At 53.2% G+C, this 20,767-nt stretch overlaps 1 protein-coding gene across 1 annotated transcript in view; it reads right to left on the reverse strand.

Annotated features, from left to right (window-relative positions):
- Positions 1-13,053: 13,053 nt before the first annotated feature.
- CLDN16 (claudin 16) overlaps positions 13,054-20,767 on the reverse strand; it is a 28,397-nt gene continuing 20,683 nt past the window's right edge. Inside the window, exons 4-5 of the mRNA XM_078620889.1 lie at positions 19,502-19,693; positions 13,054-19,117 (exon numbers count right to left, since the gene is read on the reverse strand). Of these exons, the coding sequence (XP_078477015.1) occupies positions 19,029-19,117; positions 19,502-19,693 (281 nt within the window). The 3' untranslated portion in view covers positions 13,054-19,028. The remainder of the gene's footprint in view (positions 19,118-19,501; positions 19,694-20,767) is intronic.

A 20,767-nucleotide genomic window follows, 5' to 3' on the forward strand; every position in this document is an offset into this window, starting at 1 on the left:
CAACTGCCCCATCACCAATTTGGAGTTGTGGAGGTGGAGTGTCCGATGGTACAAAATACCCAGGCAGGTGCTTAGTTTTGGTGGGGCTGATGGTAAGGCCCCACCTCCTAGTGGCAAGCTCCAGGTTCAGCAGCAGCGCCTCCAACATGGTTGAGCAATAGGGAGCCATCCCTTGACCGCACCCGGGCATGAATCAGCCTCCCATTGTACCTGTACCAGATAGAAATTCCTCCGGTACTGAAGACTCCACTAACTACGTAGTCGAAATAGATGTTAAACAATGTGGGAGCCAGAGGACATCCCTGTCGCACCCCAAGGTGAACAGGGAATGGCTCCGACTCCCGGCCACGTAGTTTTACCCGGGCCCGCTCACCATCATGAAGGTCCTTAATGATCGTGAGCAGAGGGTCAGGGACTCCAAAAGCACGAAGAACAACCCAGAGCCCAGGCCTATTGATGGTATCATAGGCCTTGACCAGGTCAATAAAGCAGAGATGTAGGTCTTGTTGGAATTCCCTACATCTCTGCTGTAGCAGACGGACAGAAAATATGGCATCTATGCAGGACCGCCCTTTCCTGAAACCACATTGGGGCTCCGCAAGCCTCTCCTGGCGAATGGCGGTTTTTGTTGTTGTGTTTGAGTGTCTGTGTGTGAGTGTGTCTGTGTGTGAGTGTGTCTGTGTGTGAGTGTGTGAGTGTGTCTGTGTGTGAGTGTGTCTGTGTGTGTCTGTGTGTGAGTGTGTCTGTGTGTGTGAGTGTGTCTGTGTGTGAGTGTGTCTGTGTGTGAGTGTGTCTGTGTGTGTGTCTGTGTGTGTGTTGAGTCTGTGTGTGAGTGTGTCTGTGTGTGAGTGTCTGTGTGTGTGTCTGTGTGTGAGTGTCTGTGTGTGAGTGTGTCTGTGTATGAGTGTCTGTGTGTGAGTGTCTCTCTGTGTGCGAGTGTGTCTGTGTGACACACTCACACACAGAGAGACACACACAGACCGCATTACAGTGTGAGGGGCTCACGGATCCTTCCTTGAAAGATCTGGACACAGTCCCATCGGTGATTGCCTTGGCTGGGCCACGCAGCCACGGCATGCCCCTGCAGCTTCTGTTTGGCCGCATAGAGGGGGCTAAACAGACACGGCACGGGCTGGAAAAGTGATGGAGTGATGGGTGAGTGGGTGGGTCAGTGGGTGGGTGAGTGGGTGGGTGAGTGGGTGAGTGGGTGGGTGAGTGGGTGAATTGGTGGGTGGATGAGTGGGTGGGTGAATGGGTGGGTGGGTGTGGGGGTGAGTGAGTGGGTGGGTGAGTGAGTGAATGGGTGAGTGGGTGGGTGAGTGGGTGAGTGAGTGGATGGGTGAGTGAGTTAGTGAGTGGGTGAGTGGGTGGGTGAGTGAGCGGGTGGGTGAGTGGGTGAGTGAGTGGGTGGGTGAGTGAGTGGGTGAGTGAGTGGGTGAATTGGTGGATGGGTGGGTGAGTGGGTGGGTGGGTGAATGGGTGGGTGGGTGTGGGGGTGAGAGTGGGTGAGTGGGTGGGTGAATTGGTGGATGGGTGGGTGAGTGGGTGGGTGAGTGGGTGAATTGGTGGGTGGGTGGGTGAATGGGTGAGTGAGTGGGTGGGTGGGTGAGTGAGTGGGTGAGTGAGTGGGTGAGTGGGTGGGTGAATTGGTGGGTGGGTGAGTGAGTGGGTGTGTGGGTGGGTGAGTGGGTGGGTGGGTGTGTGAGTGAGTGAATGAGTGAATGTGTGTGGGTGGGTGAGTGGGTGTGTGAGTGAATGAGTGAGTGGGTGGGTGAGTGAGTGAGTGGGTGAGTGGGTGGGTGTGTGAGTGAATGAGTGAATGTGGGTGAGTGGGTGGGTGGGTGTATGAGTGAATGTGTGGGTGCGTGCGCGTGCTATAAAGACGGCCCATTGTCCGAAACGTCTCCTATAGAATACAAGCAATTATATAACCCTTAACGGCCTCACACACATACAATACAAAGACAAAGCTCCCCCGTATAGCCTTAACAGGCTATTAGGGCAAGGATGGTGGTGGTGGGTGGGTGGTGGTGGGTGGTGGGTGGGGTGGGTGGTGGGTGGGTGTTGTGGGTGTTGTGGGTGGTGGTGGGTGGGTGGTGGGTGGGGTGGGTGGTGGGTGGGTGGTGGTGGGTGGGGTGGTAGGTGGGGTGGGTGGGGTGGGTGTTGTGGGTGGTGGATGTTGGTGGGTGGGTGGTGGTGGTGGGTGGGTGGTGGGTGTTGTGGGTGGTGGTGGGTGGTAGGTGGTGGGTGGTGGTCGGTGGTGATGGTCGGTGGTGGTGGTGGGTGGTGGTGGGTGGTGGATGTTGGTGGGTGGGTGTTGTGGGTGGTGGGTGGTGGATGTTGGTGGGTGGGTGTTGTGGGTGGTGGATGTTGGTGGGTGGGTGGGCGATCTGCGTCTTTGTCTCTGGCGTGTGCGTCAGCATTGCTGTGCCCTGCACCAGCGTTGGCATGGAGGATGATGGGGGTTACGGGGTTGTGGGGGGGGGGGTTGTGGGGGGGGGGGGGTACGGGGGTGTGGGGGGGGGTGTGGGGGTGTGGGGGGATGGGGGGTGGGAGGTGGGGGGGGTTGTGGGGGGTGACGGAATTCGTCTCAAGAAGCCAGGGCCTCATTATCATCAAGCAGAGGCAGCATCGTCACCACCACCACCACTGTCGCCTCCACTGTCACCACCACTACCACCACTACTATCATCACCACCACTACCATCACCACCACTATCACCACCACCACTACCACTGTCACCACCACCACCACTGTCGCCTCCACTGTCACCACCACTACCACCACTACTATCATCACCACCACTACCATCACCACCACTATCACCACCACCACTACCACTGTCACCACCACCACCACTGTCGCCTCCACTGTCACCACCACTACCACCACTACTATCATCACCACCACTACCATCACCACTATCACCACCACCACTACCACTGTCACCACCACCACCACTGTCACCACTATCAACACCACTACCACCACCACCACCACCATTACCACCACTATCACCACCACCAGCACTATCATCGTCACAACCACTCAGACAACAGAGACAAACACACACAGACACACACAGAGACACACACAGTGACACACACACAGTGACACACACTCACACACAGTGACACACACAGTGACACACACACACAGTGACACACAGTGACACACACAGTGACACACACTCACAGTGACACACACAGTGACACACACACAGTGACACACACTCACAGTGACACACACAGTGACACACACTCACACACAGTGACACACTCACAGTGACACACACACACAGTGACACACACTCACACACAGTGACACACACTCACAGTGACACACAGTGACACACACACACTCACAGTGACACACACTCACAGTGACACACACAGTGACACACACACACTCACAGTGACACACACAGTGACACACACAGTCACAGGGTGTCATGGCGAGGGTCTCTCTGCTGCTTCTCGTCCTGAGTTTTGACTTCGCTCCGAGAGCCACGAGCAGCCTCAAGTCAGGTGACCTCCACCTCGTCACGTGTTCACCACCACGTCACGTGTTCACCACGTCACTGTTCACCATGTCGCCGTGTTCACCATGTCGCTGTGTTCACCATGGCCACGTGACTAGCCATGCGGGCTACATGACCCAGCCAACGCAGCCTTGCCTGCCGGAGGAGCTCACCGATGGGACTTTGCCCAGATCTTTCAAGGATTTGTGAGCTCCTCACACAATCCAGCCTGCAGGTTAAACCCAGGATGGATCGTAGGCAGGCCAGCCTAAATGTTTCTAACCGGCGAAGATGCTCCACTAGGGGGGTCCACGTTTCACAAGCGTAGAGAAGGGAGGGAATGACCGTGGCCGAGAAGACCTGAAGCTTCGTGCGGAGCGACAGACCAGGTAGCTTCCACACAGCGTTACGCAACTGATGAAAAGATATTGCCGCTCGGCTGATTCGGAGTGAGACCTCTGCTGTTAAACTGGAGCAGGTCATGAGCACACTGCCCAGGTATGGGAAACTCTCCACTCTCTCCACAACTGCCCCATCACCGATTGGGAGTTGTGGGGGTGGAGTGCCCGATGGTACAAAATACCCAGGCAGGTGCTTAGTTTTGGTGGGGCTGATGGTAAAGCCCCACCTCTTAGTGGCACCTAGGCCTCGGCAAGGTAAGGTAAAAGTTAAACGGTAAAAACAACGAGCCTACCTTTACCCTACCTTTTACCTTACCACGATACAATCACTCTACCCTACCTTTTACCCTTTAGCAGGTAAGGTAAAAAGCAACGAGCCTACTTTTACCTTACCACGATACAATCACTCTACCCTACCTTTTACCCTTTAGCAGGTAAGGTAAAAGTTAAACGGTAAAAAACAAAGAGCCTACCTTTACCCTACCTTTACCCTTTCCGCATACAAATTACCCGATTACAGGGTAATTACTAGGGAACTACTACACATGAACAAGGTTTATAACGGTAAATACTATAAGGTAGAGCGCTTTAATCATATACAATACTCTCGATGATTCCAATGTTACACGCTTTCTTTTAACTCACTCTGTCTGTTGTTGTTGTTGTTGTCGTCCTCAAATCCTGCAACTCAATTTTAACCCACTTCCCAATGTGGTATCGACTGCAAAAACTTGGTATACTTGTGTCATACTGATGACAACACGATATTCTGTCATAAAAAAATAGAAAACATCAATTCTAGATGTGAAGCTTTCGTGACTGCAATGATTCATACGCTTGGGTTTTTCGGTAAAGTCACGTAGGTAGAAAATAAATAATAAAAATCTAATTTAAATAATAGAAATACAATAAAAAATCACGACGTTTCCATGAACTGAGTTGCATCTGTGGTGAATCAAAAACCGAGTTGCATCTGTGGTGATTGTTACATTGGGGAAACGAAACGTCATGTCTCTGATCGTGTCCGCGAGCACAAGTCAGATCTGAAACACGGCAAAATTGAGCCTTCAGCCGTTGCCGATCATCAGAGGTCACAACCGGGTACCCGATACCCGTACCCTACCCGATACCCGGCTACCCGTACCCAGCCCTGGTGCGGCCGGTTACGGGTAGGCCGTGAGTCACTGGTGAGTCACCGTTTGTCACTCATTTCCCAACGTCTCGTCTCTTCTCACAATTCAAGTTCCTAGAATCAACCCACCCGCGCCTGCAACATGGCTTCATCCCAGAGGTCGCAATCGGGTACCCGTACCCTACCCGATACCCGGCCGGGTATGGGTAGCCGGGTATCGGGTAGGGTACCCGTTTGCGACCCTGGTGCGGCCGGGTACGGGTACGGAATCAAAACCCGTTTGCGACCTCTGCCAATCATTGCTACAACGATGTGGATTCCCATGATATTGTCTTTTCTGAAACCAAGGTGCTCTGCAAACCTTCTGGCTACCATCAGAGGTTTGTACACGAAGCCATCCAGATATACAAACACAGACATCACTTCAACCGTGATGATGGGTACAAACTGAGTAATCATTGGAAAGATGTTATTAACTATACAAAAAAGATTTAACTGCACATATTTGGACCATCTTATTTGACAGGTACTATTCTATAGTGATAGGTTTTTACCCTTTCAACTGTTACAAAAACTGACACCTTTATACAAGGCACCATGTTTGCAATAACCACAACACAAGCAGTCAAATGTTTATTTTTGTTTGCATTTTGACTGCTTGTGTTGTGGTTATTGCAAACATGACGCCTTGTATAAAGGTGTCAGTTTTTGTACCAATTGAAAGGGTAAAAACCTATCACTATATTTTGCCACTGGTAAAGGAGATGTCTCACAGGTACTATTCTACTTTACCGAGTGTTGACATCCCCAGCGTTTAACAACAACTCTCCTCTCCTCTGTTGTATTTGGATTGTCAACCAACACCGGGTCAAACATCAACAAGATGCACCAACTGGTCTCTTTTAGCCCCGCCCACCCCCCCCAACACGTTCCACTCATTGGCTACCATTCAGATAAGCCCCTCCCCCTTCCCTCCCCCCCCCTTAAACTTGTATTTAAGATCTTGTCTCTTGGATTTTTTCCTCACTTGATGCAGTAATTTTAGCTGTGACGGTCCCACCTGATGACGGAGACTTGTGTTGCCTCCGAAACGTCGTGATTTATTTTTTTATTTCTATCATTATTTCAATTATATTTTTATTATTTATTTTTTACCTACGCGACTTTACCGAAAAACCTAAGAGTAAGAAAACATGTACTTTAAAACATTATTTTTTATGTTTCGGCTTGGGTCTAATTGTCCACGCTCAAACTGACGTTGGCTGTAATTGGCCACGGTCCCTTACATCATGGCAAGCTTCGGGGCCACTTCCTGGAGTCGTGGAGTTCTGCCATTACGAGTACAGTTATACCTCGGTTCACGAACTTAATTCGTGAACTGACTCTGGTCGTGAACCGAATTGGTCGTGAACCGAGGCACATTTTCCCATAGGGTTCAATGTAAATCCGGTTAATCCGTTCTGACCTGTTTTTTTGGTTTTTGAAGCACAAAAATATGAAACAAATGACAATACACATTACTGTAGTACTGTACAGTATAGTAATGTATAAAGAGAGAACACTAACCTTGCTTGAGATGACTTCTGGCATGGAGGAAGGCAGGTGGGAGGCGGGTGGGAGACAGTAAGCACTCAAACGGGTGAACTGTACAATACAGTAAGTACAGTATTGTACAGTACAGTAGTACAGTACAGTACTGTATGTGCTAAAAAGCACACCAAAAATCAAAAGTCCCTGAAAGTGTCTTCACAGTACTCACAGTACTTCTTTCTGTGTCTCTGCTTCTCTCCACGATCTTCCTACAGGAAGTCACGACCACGTGACAGCCTGGAATTAGCATTGAAATGGCCGCGGCTCCTGTTCGTGATCCGAAGCGGAGTTCGTGAACCGGAGCAGATTGTTATGAACTTTTCTGTTCGTGAACCGAGTTGTTCGTGAATCGAAGCGTCCGTGAACCGAGGTATCACTGTACATTTAATAAAAGCGTGTTCTTAATAAAGTTTGTTATAATATTACTTTTAAATGGAGGCCACGGACTGCGCCACGGAGCTTCTAGCGGTAAACAAGGCACCGTATTTACCGGGTAATACTTCGTGCTACCTTTACCCTACCGGGTAATTCTTTACCCGGTAAAAAGGGTAAATTACCTTACCTTGCCGAGGCCCCACCTCTTAGTGGCAAGCTCCAGGTTCAGCAGCAAGCGTCTCCAACTCCTCCTCTGAGTGAGCAGCAATTACCAGATCATCGGCATACATAACGTGGTTGACCAATAAGGGAGCCATCCCTTGACGGCACCCGGGCATCGATCAACCTCCCATTGTATCTGTACCAAATGGAAATTCTTCTGGTACAGCTATTGAAGGCCTCACGAACTACGTGGGGTCTGTGCAGGACCGCCCTTTCCTGAAGCCGCATTGGGGCTCCGCAAGCCTCTCCTCAGCGTGCCTGGCAAGGCGGCGATGTTGAATCATCCTTGCCGGGACCTTTCCCGGCCTCACATACTGAGGAGTGAGATGCCCCTGTAGTTGTTACAGTCGTCACCACTACCACATCCTCCATCACCACCACCACCCGCCACCACCACCACCACCGTGACCACCTCCACCACCGTGACCACCACCACCACCGTGACCACCACCACCGTGACCGCCACCACCGCCACCACCACTGAGCTGGTGACCTCAGCGTTCCACCAATGTCCTCCCCCCCCCTGTCCCCGCCCAGTGAGCGTGCTGGAGCATTGCGGCGGCTTCGTCCGGGCCGACGGTGCCGTGCTGGCGAGCGCCCGCGCCGTGTGGCACCGTGGGGGTAGTGGTGGTGGTGACGACGACGACGGTGGTGGTGTTGGTGGTGGTGATGCCACGTCCCGCTGCACGGTGACGCTGCTTGCCGCGTCGCCCCGCGACCGCCTCGCCTTCCGCCTGCGCCTCCTGGGCACGGACGACGAGGAGGTGGAGGTGGTGGAGGAGGTGGTGGAGGAGGAGGTGGTGGTGGAGGAGGTGGAAGCCGGAGATGGACTCACGAGGGTTGATGACTTTCGCAGCACGGAGGAGCCCACGACTCGTCCCGGGCACGTGGCCGCTACCACCACCACCACCACTCCAAAATACACCACCACCAACAACAATCCCAAATACACCGCCACCACCACCACTCCCATTGCCAACACAAGCGTGACCGCTGACGATTTCAATCCCAGCTCTGCCACCGCCACCACCGTCACAGCCGCCACCACCGCCACCACCGCCACCACCGCCGCCACCACCACCACCGCCGCCACAACCACGACGACCACCACCACGACCACCACCACCACCACCATCACCGCCACCGCCGCGTGGCCAGGCGCGGGCTGTGAGGGGCGCGTCTTCTTGCTGCTGTTGGACGGGGCGGGAGACGCCTCGCCGCCCCTTCCCGGAGGGGCGCTGTGCCCCGCTGGCGGCCACGGGGGCGACGGCCACGGTGGTGGCGGCGGTGGTGGCCACGGTGGTGGCGGTGGTGGTGACCTGCGGCGGGAGTCGACGGGCCCGGCGCTCACTCTGTCCCTCGTGCTGCGAGGAACTGGCTCCGCCCACCGCCGCCATCGCCACCACGTGACCACGCGCCTCACATTCCTCGCCGACGTCACTTCCTTCCGGCCAGGTGCGGACCCCGTGGGTGTCTCTGTGTGGTGGCGAGTCTGCGGGTCTCTGTGTGGTGGTGAGTCTATGGGTCTCTGTGTGGTGAGTCTGTGAGTCTCTGTGTGGTGAGTCTGTGAGTCTCTGTGTGGTGAGTGTGTGGGTGTCTCTGTGTGGTGAGTCTGTGGGTGTCTGTTTAGTGAGTCTGTGGGTCTCTGTGTGGTGAGTCTATGGGTCTCTGTGGGCCTCTGTGTGGTGAGTCCGGCAAAAACAACCCCCTACCTCCTCGTGGTGCTGGACGGGCAACGCTGTGGTGGGCAGTGCCGTGGGGGTGAGGGCCAACTGAGATTGGCCTCTCCCCTCATGGCGTCTGTGACCACCACAGCGGCCAAATGGGGGCTCTGGACGGGTGTGAGGGGCTGGTAACCCCTCCACCTTCAATTTGGCGGAGCCAGGAGATTGACATTTTCCCTCGGGGCTCCTCCAGAAACAACAAGAAACCACTGCGGGTGGCCACATGGAATGTTCGAGCGCTCACCGCGGAGGAGAGGCTGCCACTCCTCTGTCAGGAGCTGGACCATTACCGCCTGGATCTTTGTGGTATTCAGGAGGTCCACGGGACCGGCACTGGCACTCTTTAAGAAGAAGGTGGACCGCACAGACTGTAACAACTACAGGGGCATCTCACTCCTCAGTGTGCCGGGAAAGGTCCTGGCAAGGATTATTCAACATCGCCTTGCTAGGCACTCTGAGGAGAGGCTTGCGGAGCCCCAATGCGGTTTCAGGAAAGGGCGGTCCTGCACAGATGCCATATTTTCTGTCCGTCTGCTACAGCAGAGGTGTAGGGAATTCCAACAAGACCTACGTCTCTGCTTTATTGACCTGGTCAAGGCCTATGATACCATCAGTAGGCCTGGCCTCTGGGTTGTTCTTCGTGCTTTTGGAGTCCCTGACCCTCTGCTCACGATCATTAAGGACCTTCATGATGGTGAGCGGGCCCGGGTAAAACTACGTGGCCGGGAGTCGGAGCCTTTCCCTGTACACCTTGGGGTGCGACAGGGATGTCCTCTGGCTCCCACATTATTTAACATCTATTTCGACCACGTAGTTCGTGAAGCCTTCAATTGCTGTACCGGGGGAATTTCCATCTGGTACAGATACAATGGGAGGCTGTGTGGTGAGTCTATGGGTCATTGATGGTGTTGTTGATGCTGTTGATGGTGATGTTGTTGTTGATGATGTTGTTGTTGATGTTGTTGTTGATGTTGTTGTTGATAATGTTGTTGTTGATGTTGTTGTTGTTGATGTTGTTGATGATGTTGTTGTTGATGTTGTTGTTGATGATGTTGTTGTTGATGTTGTTGTTGATGTTGTTGTTGATGTTGTTGTTGATGTTGTTGATGATGTTGTTGATGTTGTTGTTGATGTTGTTGTTGTTGTTGATGTTGTTGATGGCAGCAAGCGACTGTGGTCGCTACTTCCGCTGCGCCAGCCGCCTCTGCGTGCCCTGGGCCCTCGTGTGCGACGCGCTGCGATTGGACAACTGCGGCGACCAATCAGACGAGGCCCATTGTCCAGGTGGGTGGCACAACGTGGCACCACGTGACACTACAGAGCACCACGTGGTCCCCACCGTTGGGTCTCCCAGCCAATGGTGGCAGAGCGGCTAATCTGTGAGTTTCTATGGGTGTTTCCATGGGTCTATGGGTGTCTCTGTGGGTGTCTCTGTGGGTGTCTCTGTGGGTGTCTCTGTGGGTGTCTCTATGGGTCTGTGGGTGTGCTGTGTCACGTGCTGCGTGTCACGTGCTGCGTGTCACGTGTCACGTGCTGCGTGTCACGTGCTGTGTCACGTGTCACGTGCTGCGTGCAGGCCTGGAGTTTGTACAGAGAGGAGCCGGGCTCCAGCCGACGCCCGAAGTGGATTTCCCGAGGACGGCGCTGCAGCCCTGGGGTGAGGGTGGCCGTGCGGTGGTGGTGGCGGTGGCCTCTGACTCGACGGGGCCGAGTTCGAGCCCTGGGTCTGGGTGTCTCTCACTCCGACTCTCATCTTCAGGGGCTTCGTCATGGCCGTATCGATGGGTTCATCATGCCGTGTCAATTGTATAATGGTCGTGTCAGAGACGCTAAGATCCTGGGCTCACGCCCTGGGTCTGGGTGCCTGTCAGGGATTGAACCCAGAACCTCGTTATGCACCCCCTTGAGAGGGTTTCAACAATACCAGCTGAGCCACCATTACCACTACCATCACCACTACCAGCACCATCACCAGTACCATCATCACCACCACTACCATCACCACCACTACCACTATCACCATCACCACCACCAGCACCATCACCACTACCATCATCACCATCACCACTATCACCAGCACCATCCCCACTACTACCACTACCACCACCATCACCACCACCATTACCACTACCAGCACCATCACCACTATCACCAGCACCATCACCACTACTACCACTACCACCACCATCACCACCACCATTACACTACCAGCACCATCACCACTACCATCACCACTACCAGCACCATAACCACTACCATCACCACCACCATTACACTACCAGCACCATCACCACCATCACCACCACCATCACCACTACTACCACTACCACCACCATCACCACTACCATCACCACTACCAGCACCATCACCACTACCATCACCATTACACTACCAGCACCATCACCACCATCACCACTACCACCAGCACCATCACCACCACCAGCACCATCACCACCACCATCACTCCTTTCAATTCTACCACCACTATAACCATCACCACCACTCCTTCCAATACCACCACCACTATCACCGGCACCACCACTATCACCACCAATACCACAACCACCACTTCGCCACTAAGTGCTGGTGACGTCACCACGACGCTTGTGCCAGGCTAGGTGCACTTTGAAGCCACGTGAAGTGTCAAACGCCCGCTGGCAGGAGGTCGCGGGACAGACCCAGCAGGTGCCACGGGTTGACCGACTGAGATGAGTGGCCGATGCACCGCCACCTGTGCCCCCTACTGTGCCAACTTGCTGTATTTTATCCGCCCGGTGCTCTGCTCGTTGTTGTGAGCATGACCAACTCGGGCATTGAAGTCACCCAACAAGATGACTCTGTCCCGAGTGGCCACTTTAGCCAGCACCTGTGACAGGAGGTCATAGAAGGCATTTGACTCATCGTCCTTGCCTGCATCCCTCCACGGATGTTCGTCTTCGGTGGGGGCATAAGTAACCACGACCACCACTCCTCGCCTCCGGTCGATGGGAAGGCGAGCCCACAGTAGCCTGGGGCTTACAGCTTCCCACACCTCACCGTCACACTACCATGCCCCCTTCATTCTTTTGTTCAGAAGAAGAGCCACACCCTGTTGTTTGGAAGTCTCCTGCCCCGAGTAGAGGACTGTCCACCCCTCATGGTGGCAGGAGCCAGAGCCGGTCCACCGGACCTCCTGAATGCCACAGAGATCCAGGCGGTACCGGTCCAGCTCCCGACAGAGGAGTGGCAGCCTCTCCTCCGCAGTGAGCATTCAAACATTCTACGTGGCCATCCGCCTCCAGTTGACGGGAAGGCGAGCCCACAGTAGCCTGGGGCTCACGGCTTCCCACACCTCACCGCCACCATCACCACCTCCCCCTCTCTCTCTCTCTGTCGCCCAGTGCTGGGGGTGTCGCTGCTGGCGCTGTCGGCGCTGCTGCTGCTGCTGCTCGTGGGCTGTGGCTGGGCGCCTGCCTGGTGCGCCTGGCGCTGTGCACCACGATCTCGCCACACTGCCATGCAGACACCACCACAACCACCACCACCACCACTACGACCACAACTATGACCACCACAACCACCACTACAACAACCACTATGACCACCACTATGACCATCCAACCACTACGACCACCACAACCATCACTACAACAACCACAACCACCACAACAACCACTATGACCACCACTACAACCACCACTATGACCACCACAACGAATACCACTATAACCATCACAACCATAACCACTATAACCTCAATCACTACAACCATAACCACAACCACCATAACCACCACTACAACCATAACCACTACAATCACTTCAACTACAACCACCACTATAATCACCACCACTACACCCAGCACAACCACAACCACCACCACCCCAATAACCACTCCAATCATAACCACCACTAATCACCACCACTACAACCCCAACCACTACTAATCATCACCACTACAACCACAACCCAAAGATCCGTATAGCCTCTAGCAGGCTCTAGGGGCAAGTGCTGTTAGTAGCGAGTAGCAGCACCTACAGTGAGGGAAAAAAGTATTTGATCCCCTGCTGATTTTGTACGTTTGCCCACTGACAAAGAAATGATCAGTCTATAATTTTAATGGTAGGTTTATTTGAAGTGAGATACAGAATAACAATAACAAAATCCAGAAAAACGCATATCAAAAATGTTATAAATTGATTTGCATTTTAATGAGGGAAATAAGTATTTGACCCCCTCTCAATCAGAAAGATTTCTGGCTCCAAGGTGTCTTTTATACAGGTAACGAGCTGAGATTAGGAGCACACTCTTAAAGGGAGTGCTCCTAATCTCAGCTTGTTACCTGTATAAAAGACACCTGTTCACAGAAGCAATCAGTCATATTCCAAACTCTCCACCATGGCCAAGACAAAAGAGCTCTCCAAGGATGTCAGGGACAAGATTGTAGACCTACACAAGGCTGGAATGGGCTACAAGACCATCGCCAAGCAGCGTGGTGAGAAGGTGACAACAGTTGGTGCGATTATTCGCATGTGGAAGAAACACAAAAGAACTGTAAATCTCCCTCGGACTGGGGCTCCATGCAAGATCTTACCCCGTGGAGTTGCAATGATCATGAGAACGGTGAGGAATCAGCCCAGAACTACACGGGAGGATCTTGTCAATGATCTCAAGGCAACTGGGACCAGTCACCAAGAAAACAGTTGGTAACACACTACGCCGTGAAGGACTGAAATCCTGCAGCACCCGCAAGGTCCCCCTGCTCAAGAAAGCACATATACATGCCCGTCTGAAGTTTGCCAATGAACATCTGAATGATTCAGAGGACAACTGGGTGAAAGTGTTGTGGTCAGATGAGACCTAAATGGAGCTCTTTGGCATCAACTCAACTCGCCGTGTTTGGAGGAAGAGGAATGCTGCCTATGACCCCAAGAACACCATCCCCACCGTCAAACATGGAGGTGGACACATTATGCTTTGGGGGTGTTTTCTGCTAAGGGGACAGGACAACTTCACCGCATCAAAGGGACGATGGACGGGGCCATGTACCGTCAAATCTTGGGTGAGAACCTCCTTCCCTCAGCCAGGGCATTGAAAATGGGTCGTGGATGGGTATTCCAGCATGACAATGACCCAAAACACACGGCCAAGGCAACAAAGGAGTGGCTCAAGAAGAAGCACATTAAGGTCCTGGAGTGGCCTATCCAGTCTCCAGACCTTAATCCCATAGAAAATCTGTGGAGGGAGCTGAAGGTTCGAGTTGCCAAACGTCAGCCTCGAAACCTTAATGACTTGGAGAAGATCTGCAAAGAGGAGTGGGACAAAATCCCTCCTGAGATGTGTGCAAACCTGGTGGCCAACTACAAGAAACGTCTGACCTCTGTGATTGCCAACAAGGGTTTTGCCACCAAGTACTAAGTCATGTTTTGCAGAGGAGTCAAATACATATTTCCCTCATTAAAATGCAAATCAATTTATACAAATTTTGACATGCGTTTTTCTGGATTTTTTGTTGTTGTTATTCTGTCTCTCACTGTTCAAATAAACCTACCATTAAAATTATAGACTGATCATTTCTTTGTCAGTGGGCAAACGTACAAAATCAGCAGGGGATCAAATACTTTTTTCCCTCACTGTACACTACACACTAGTGCTGTACTAGTAACGAATTGGCACGTTCTGTTTACGTGATAGACCCCTTACTAACTGGCTATGTCGGGTAGTGGCTCTGTGTGGTGAGTCTGTGGGTCTCTGTGTGGTGAGTCTGTGGGTCTCTGTGGCGAGTCTGTGGGTCTCTGTGTGGTGAGTCTGTGGGTCTCTGTGGCGAGTCTGTGGGTCTCTGTGTGGTGAGTCTGTGGGTCTCTGTGTGATGAGTCTCTGGGTCTCTGTGTGGTGAGTCTGTGGGTCTCTGTGGTGAGTCTGTGGGTCTGTGTGTGGTGAGTCTGTGGGTCTCTGTGTGGTGAGTCTGTGGGTCTCTGTGTGGTGAGTCTATGGGTCTCTGTGTGGTGAGTCTGTGGGTCTCTGTGTGGTGAGTCTGTGGGTCTCTGTGTGGTGAGTCTGTGGGTCTCTGTGTGGTGAGTCTGTGGGTCTCTGTGTGGTGAGTCTATGGGTCTCTGTGGTGAGTCTGTGGGTCTCTGTGGCGAGTCTGTGGGTCTCTGTGTGGTGAGTCTGTGGGTCTCTGTGTGGTGAGTCTATGGGTCTCTGTGTGGTGAGTCTGTGGGTCTCTGTGTGGTGAGTCTGTGGGTCTCTGTGTGGTGAGCCTGTGGGTCTCTGTGGCGAGTCTGTGGGTCTGTGTGTGGTGAGTCTCTGGGTCTCTGTGTGGTGAGTCTGTGGGTCTCTGTGTGGTGAGTCTGTGGGTCTCTGTGGTGAGTCTGTGGGTCTCTGTGGTGAGTCTGTGGGTCTCTGTGTGGTGAGTCTGTGGGTCTCTGTGTGGTGAGTCTGTGGGTCTCTGTGTGGTGAGTCTGTGGGTCTCTGTGTGGTGAGTCTGTGGGTCTCTGTGTGGCGAGTCTATGGGTCTCTGTGTGGTGAGTCCGGCAAAAACAACCCCCTACCTCCTCGTGGTGCCGGACGGCAACGCTGTGGTGGGCAGTGCCGTGGGGGGAGGGCCAATGTAGATTGGCCTTTCCCCTCATGGCTGAACAAAAGAATGAAGGGGGCGTGGGAGCGTGGCGGTGAGGTGTGGGCTCGCCTTCCCATCAACCGGAGGCGAGGAGTGGTGGTCGTGGTTACTTATACCCCCACCGAAGACGAACATCCGTCGAGGGATGCAGGCAAGGACGATGAGTCAAATGCCTTCTATGACCTCCTGTCACAGGTGCTGGCTGAAGTGGCCACTCGGGATAGAGTCATCTTGTTGGGTGACTTCAATGCCCGAGTTGGTCATGATTCTGGCACCTGGTCTGGAGTGATTGGAAGGCATGGGCCAGATCAACACAATAACAACGGTAGGAGGCTGCTAGATTTGTGTGCAACCCATGGGCTTGTAATTACCAACACGCTGTTCCGGCATTGGCGCATCCACACAACATCATGGATGCATGCCGGGTCCAAGCAAGAACATCTGCTGGACTATAAAGTGACGGATCAGTGGATGCGGGCCCATGTCCTTGACACCAGGACCTACCGTGGAGCTGATCTGCCCACTCACCATCTACTTATCTGTAAGATGCGCCTGCCATTCTTCCACTCCGATGGTGAGTGTACACCCAGGACCCCATTCAAACCCTTATTGGCATGGTCTCAACTAGCTGATGAAAGTTGCAAGCGAGAATTTCATCATCGCTTGCAGCTGGGGTTGGCATCATCCCCCACTCCTCCTGATTTCGAGGGTAAATGGGCGATCTTTAGGACTGTGGCTCATGCAGCTGCAATGGCTGCTTTGGGTACGCGGTCCAGACCTCCCCAGAGACCCTGGCTGACAGAGGAGGTGTTCAGGTTAGTTGAGAAAAAGTGACAGGCCCACTCTCATCGGCTACAGCATCCCACGTCAGAGAATGAGGAGGTTTACCGCAGCCTTCGCTCGGAGGTTCGGAGAGCCGTGAGGCGCTGCAAGGATGGGTGGTGGTCGCGGGTTGCTGAGGAGATGGAGTCTGCCTCAATGGCCCGCGATCACAAATCCCTATTTAACTCCATCGAAAAAGTAACCTGCAGCGCCACACCTACTACCATCATGAGGGGAAAGAGCGGTGATCCAATCTCCGACCCCCAGGAACAGGTTTGCAGATTTGCTGAGCATTTCTGAGGTATTGGGGGAGGGGAAATCCCCCACAGACTGCCCTATATGACATCATAACAACAGTCTGGACCACTGGACGGGTTCAGCAGGATTGAAAGGATGCCCTGGTGGTCCACATCTTTAAGAAGGGGGACCGCACAGACTGTAACAACTACAGGGGCATCTCACTCCTCAGTGTGCCGGGAAAGGTCCTGGCAAGGATTATTCAACATCGCCTTGCTAGGCACGCTGAGGAGAGGCTTGCGGAACCCCAATGCGGTTTCAGGAAAGGGCGGTCCTGCACAGATGCCATATTTTCTGTCCTTCTGCTACAGCAGAGGTGTAGGGAATTCCAACAAGACCTACATCTCTGCTTTATTGACCTGGTCAAGGCCTATGATTCCATCAATAGGCCTGGCCTCTGGGTTGTTCTTCGTGCTTTCGGAGTCCCTGACCCTCTGCTCACGATCATTAAGGACCTTCATGATGGTGAGCGGGCCCGGATAAGACTACGTGGCCGGGAGTCAGAGCCTTTCCCTGTACACCTTGAGGTGCGACAGGGATGTCCTCTGGCTCCCACATTATTTAACATCTATTTTGACCACGTAATTCGTGAAGCCTTCGATGGCTGTACCGGGGGAATTTCCATCTGGTACAGATACAATGGGAGGCCGATCGATGCCCGGGTGCGGTCAAGGGATGGCTCCCTATTGGTCAACCACGTTATGTATGCCGATGATCTGGTAATTGCCGCTCACTCAGAGGATGAGTTGGAGGCGCGGCTGCTGAACCTGGAGCGTGCCACTAAGAGGTGGGGCCTTACCATCAGCCCCACCAAAACTAAGCACCTGCCTGGGTATTTTGTACCATCAAAAACTCCACCCCCACAACTCCAAATTGGTGATGGGAGAGTTGTGGAGAGAATGGAGAGTTTCCCATATCTGGGCAGTGTGCTCATGACCAGCTCCGGTTTGACAGCAGAGGTCTCACTCAGAATCAGTCGAGCGGCAATATCTTTTCATCGGTTGCGTAACACTGTGTGGAAGCTACCTGGTCTATCGCTCCGCACGAAGCTTCAGGCTTTCTCGGCCACGGTCATTCCCGTGGACCCCTCTAATGGAACATCTTCGCCGGCTATAAACATTCAGGCTGGCCTGCCTACAATCCATCCTGAGTTTAACCAGGCTGGATCATGTGAGCTCACAAATCCTTGTAAGATCTGGACACAATCCCATCGGTGAGCTCCTCCGGCAGGCAAGGCTGTGTTGGCTGGGTCATGTAGCCCACATGCCCAGCCACCGCATGCCTAAACAGCTTTTGTTCGGCCGGATCGAGGAGGCCTAAGCGGGCGCGGCACGGGCTAGAGAAGAGATGGAGTGATGTGGTACAGGAGGACGTGGAGCTGAGTGGACTTGCCGATGACTGGTATCAGCGGTGTCAAGATGGGCCTCTGTAGAGGAGGCTCGTGAAGGACGCTACTGGGCAGTTGGAGGCAGTCGCCCTCCAACAACAATGGAGGGCGGAGGAGCGACGCTCACAACAACGAGCGGAGCGCCGGGTGGCTAAAGCACAGCAAGTTGGCACAGTAGGGGGCACAGGTGGTGCATCAGCCAGTCATCTCGGTCATCTCGGTCAGTCGACCCGTGGCACCTGGATCTGCCCCGTGACCTCCTGCCAGCGGGCGTTCGACACTTCACGAGGCCTCAAGGTGCACTTGGCTTGGCACAAGCGTCGTGGTGACGTCACCGCCACTTAGTGACGAATGGCGGTTGTTGTGTGTGTGACTGTGTGTGTGTCTGTGTGTGTGTCTGTGTGTGACTGTGTGTGTCTGTGTCTGTGTGTGACTGTGTGTGTGTGTGTCTCTGTGTGTGTCTGTGACTGTGTGTGTCTCTGTGTGTGACTGTGTGTGTCTGTGTGTGTCTGTGTGTGTGTGTCTGTGTGTGACTGTGTGTGTCTGTGTGTGTATGTGTCTGTGTGTGTCTGTGTGTCTGTGTGTGACTGTGTGTGTCTGTGTGTGGCCTCAAGGTGAAATGGCCTGGCACAAGCGTCGTGGTGACGTCACCGCCACTTTGTGGCGAATGGCGGTTGTTGTTGTTGGTGGTTGTGTTGGTGGTGGTTGAGTGGTGGTGGTTGTGTTGGTGGAGGAGCGGTGGTTGTGTTGGTGGAGGAGTGGTGGTTGTGTTGGTGGTGGTGGTTGTGGTGCAGGAGTGGTGGTGGTTGTGTTGGTGGTTGTGTTGGTTGTGTTGGTGGAGGAGCACACGGCGGCCATTTTCCCCTCGCGCGGAGATGGGGGAGTGGCAGCAGCAATGGTAGACAGGAAGTGACGTCACCCCTCACAGGAAGTGACGTCACCCCTCACAGGAAGTGAGGTCACACGTGGGAGGCCATGGCGTACATCTTGCCCAGGGAGGTGCGCGGAGCGACGTACGGGGATCTGTGCAGACGGGCAGCGTTCGCGTCTGGAGAGAGAAGGGAGAGAAATGCGGTGGGGTGGGGTGGGGGAGGGTGGGTTAGGGTGTGGTGTGGTGTGGTGGGGTGGGGTGGGGTGTGGTGGGGTGTGGTGGGGTGGGGTGGGGTAGGGTGGGTTAGGGTGGGTTAGGGTGTGGTGTGGTGGGGTGTGGTATGGTGATGTGAGGTAGGGTAGGTGTAGGGGTAGGGTGTGGTGGGGTGGAGTAGGGTGGGGTGGGATAGGGTGTGGTAGGGTGGGGTGGGGTAGGGTGGGGTGGGGTAGGGTGGGTTAGGTTGGGTTAGGGTGTGGTGTGGTGAGGTGTGGTATGGTGATGTGAGGTATGGTAGGGGTAGGGTGGTAGGGTGGGGTAGGGATGGTGGGTGTGTGACGGCACCCCTGAAGAGGTAGACGCAGCAGGTGAGGACGATGCCGGCGAGGATGCAGGCCATGGAGCCGGCCATGCCCAGCCAGCAGGACCAGCCAAACTCGTACTGGACGCCCAGGAACACGTTCTGCTGCACCAGCGTGGAGCGCTCCACATACACGTCCACCGCGTACCACACAGAGCCCACCATGCCGGGGATGCCTGCAGGGTGGACCAACCACGAGGGGGGGTGGACAATCACAGGGAGGTGGACAACCATGAGGGGTGGACAACTGTGGAGAGAGAAGAGGCCTAGTGGTAGGTGAACCAGCGCATTAACCAGCGCACTAACTAGTTAACTAGCTCACCAACTAGTTCACCAACTAGAACACCAACTAGCACACTAACTAGGACACTAACTAATTAACTAACTAGTACACTAACTAGCACACTAACTAGCACACTAACTAATTAACTAACTAGTACACTAACTAGCACACTAACTAGCACACTAACTAGCACACTAACTAGTACACTAACTAGCGCACTAACTAGCGCACCAACTAGCACACTAACTAGCACACTAACTAGCGCACCAACTAGTACACTAACTAGTTAACTAGTTCACTAACTAGGACACTAACTAATTAACTAACTAGTACACTAACTAGCACACTAACTAGTACACTAACTAGCACACTAACTAGTACACTAACTAGCGCACTAACTAGCGCACTAACTAGCGCACTAACTAGCGCACTAACTAGCGCACTAACTAGCACACTAACTAGCACACTAACTATTTAACTAGTTCACTGACTAGTTAACTAGCACACTAACTAGCACACTAACTAGCACACTAACTAGCACACTAACTAGCACACTAACTAGTACACTAACTAGTACACTAACCAGCGCACTAACTAGTTAACTAGTTCACTAACTAGCACACTAACTAGTACACGAACTAACTAGCACACTAACTAGCGCACTAACTAGTTAACTAGTTCACTAACTAGTACACTAACTAGTTAACTAGCACACTAACTAGCACACTAACTAGTTAACTAGCTCACTAACTAGTACACTAACTAACTAGCACACTAACTAGCACACTAACTAGTTAACTAGCCCACTAACTAGTACACTAACTAGTACACGAACTAACTAGCACACTAACTAGCTAACTAGCTCACTAACTAGTACACTAACTAGTACACCAACTAACTAGCACACTAACTAGCACACTAATCAGCACACTAACTATTTAACTAGTTCACTAACTAGCACACTAAC

This window comes from Lampetra planeri, chromosome 76 (assembly GCF_965212315.1).
Source record: "Lampetra planeri chromosome 76, kcLamPlan1.2.h2, whole genome shotgun sequence".
Lineage (NCBI taxonomy): Eukaryota > Metazoa > Chordata > Hyperoartia > Petromyzontiformes > Petromyzontidae > Lampetra > Lampetra planeri.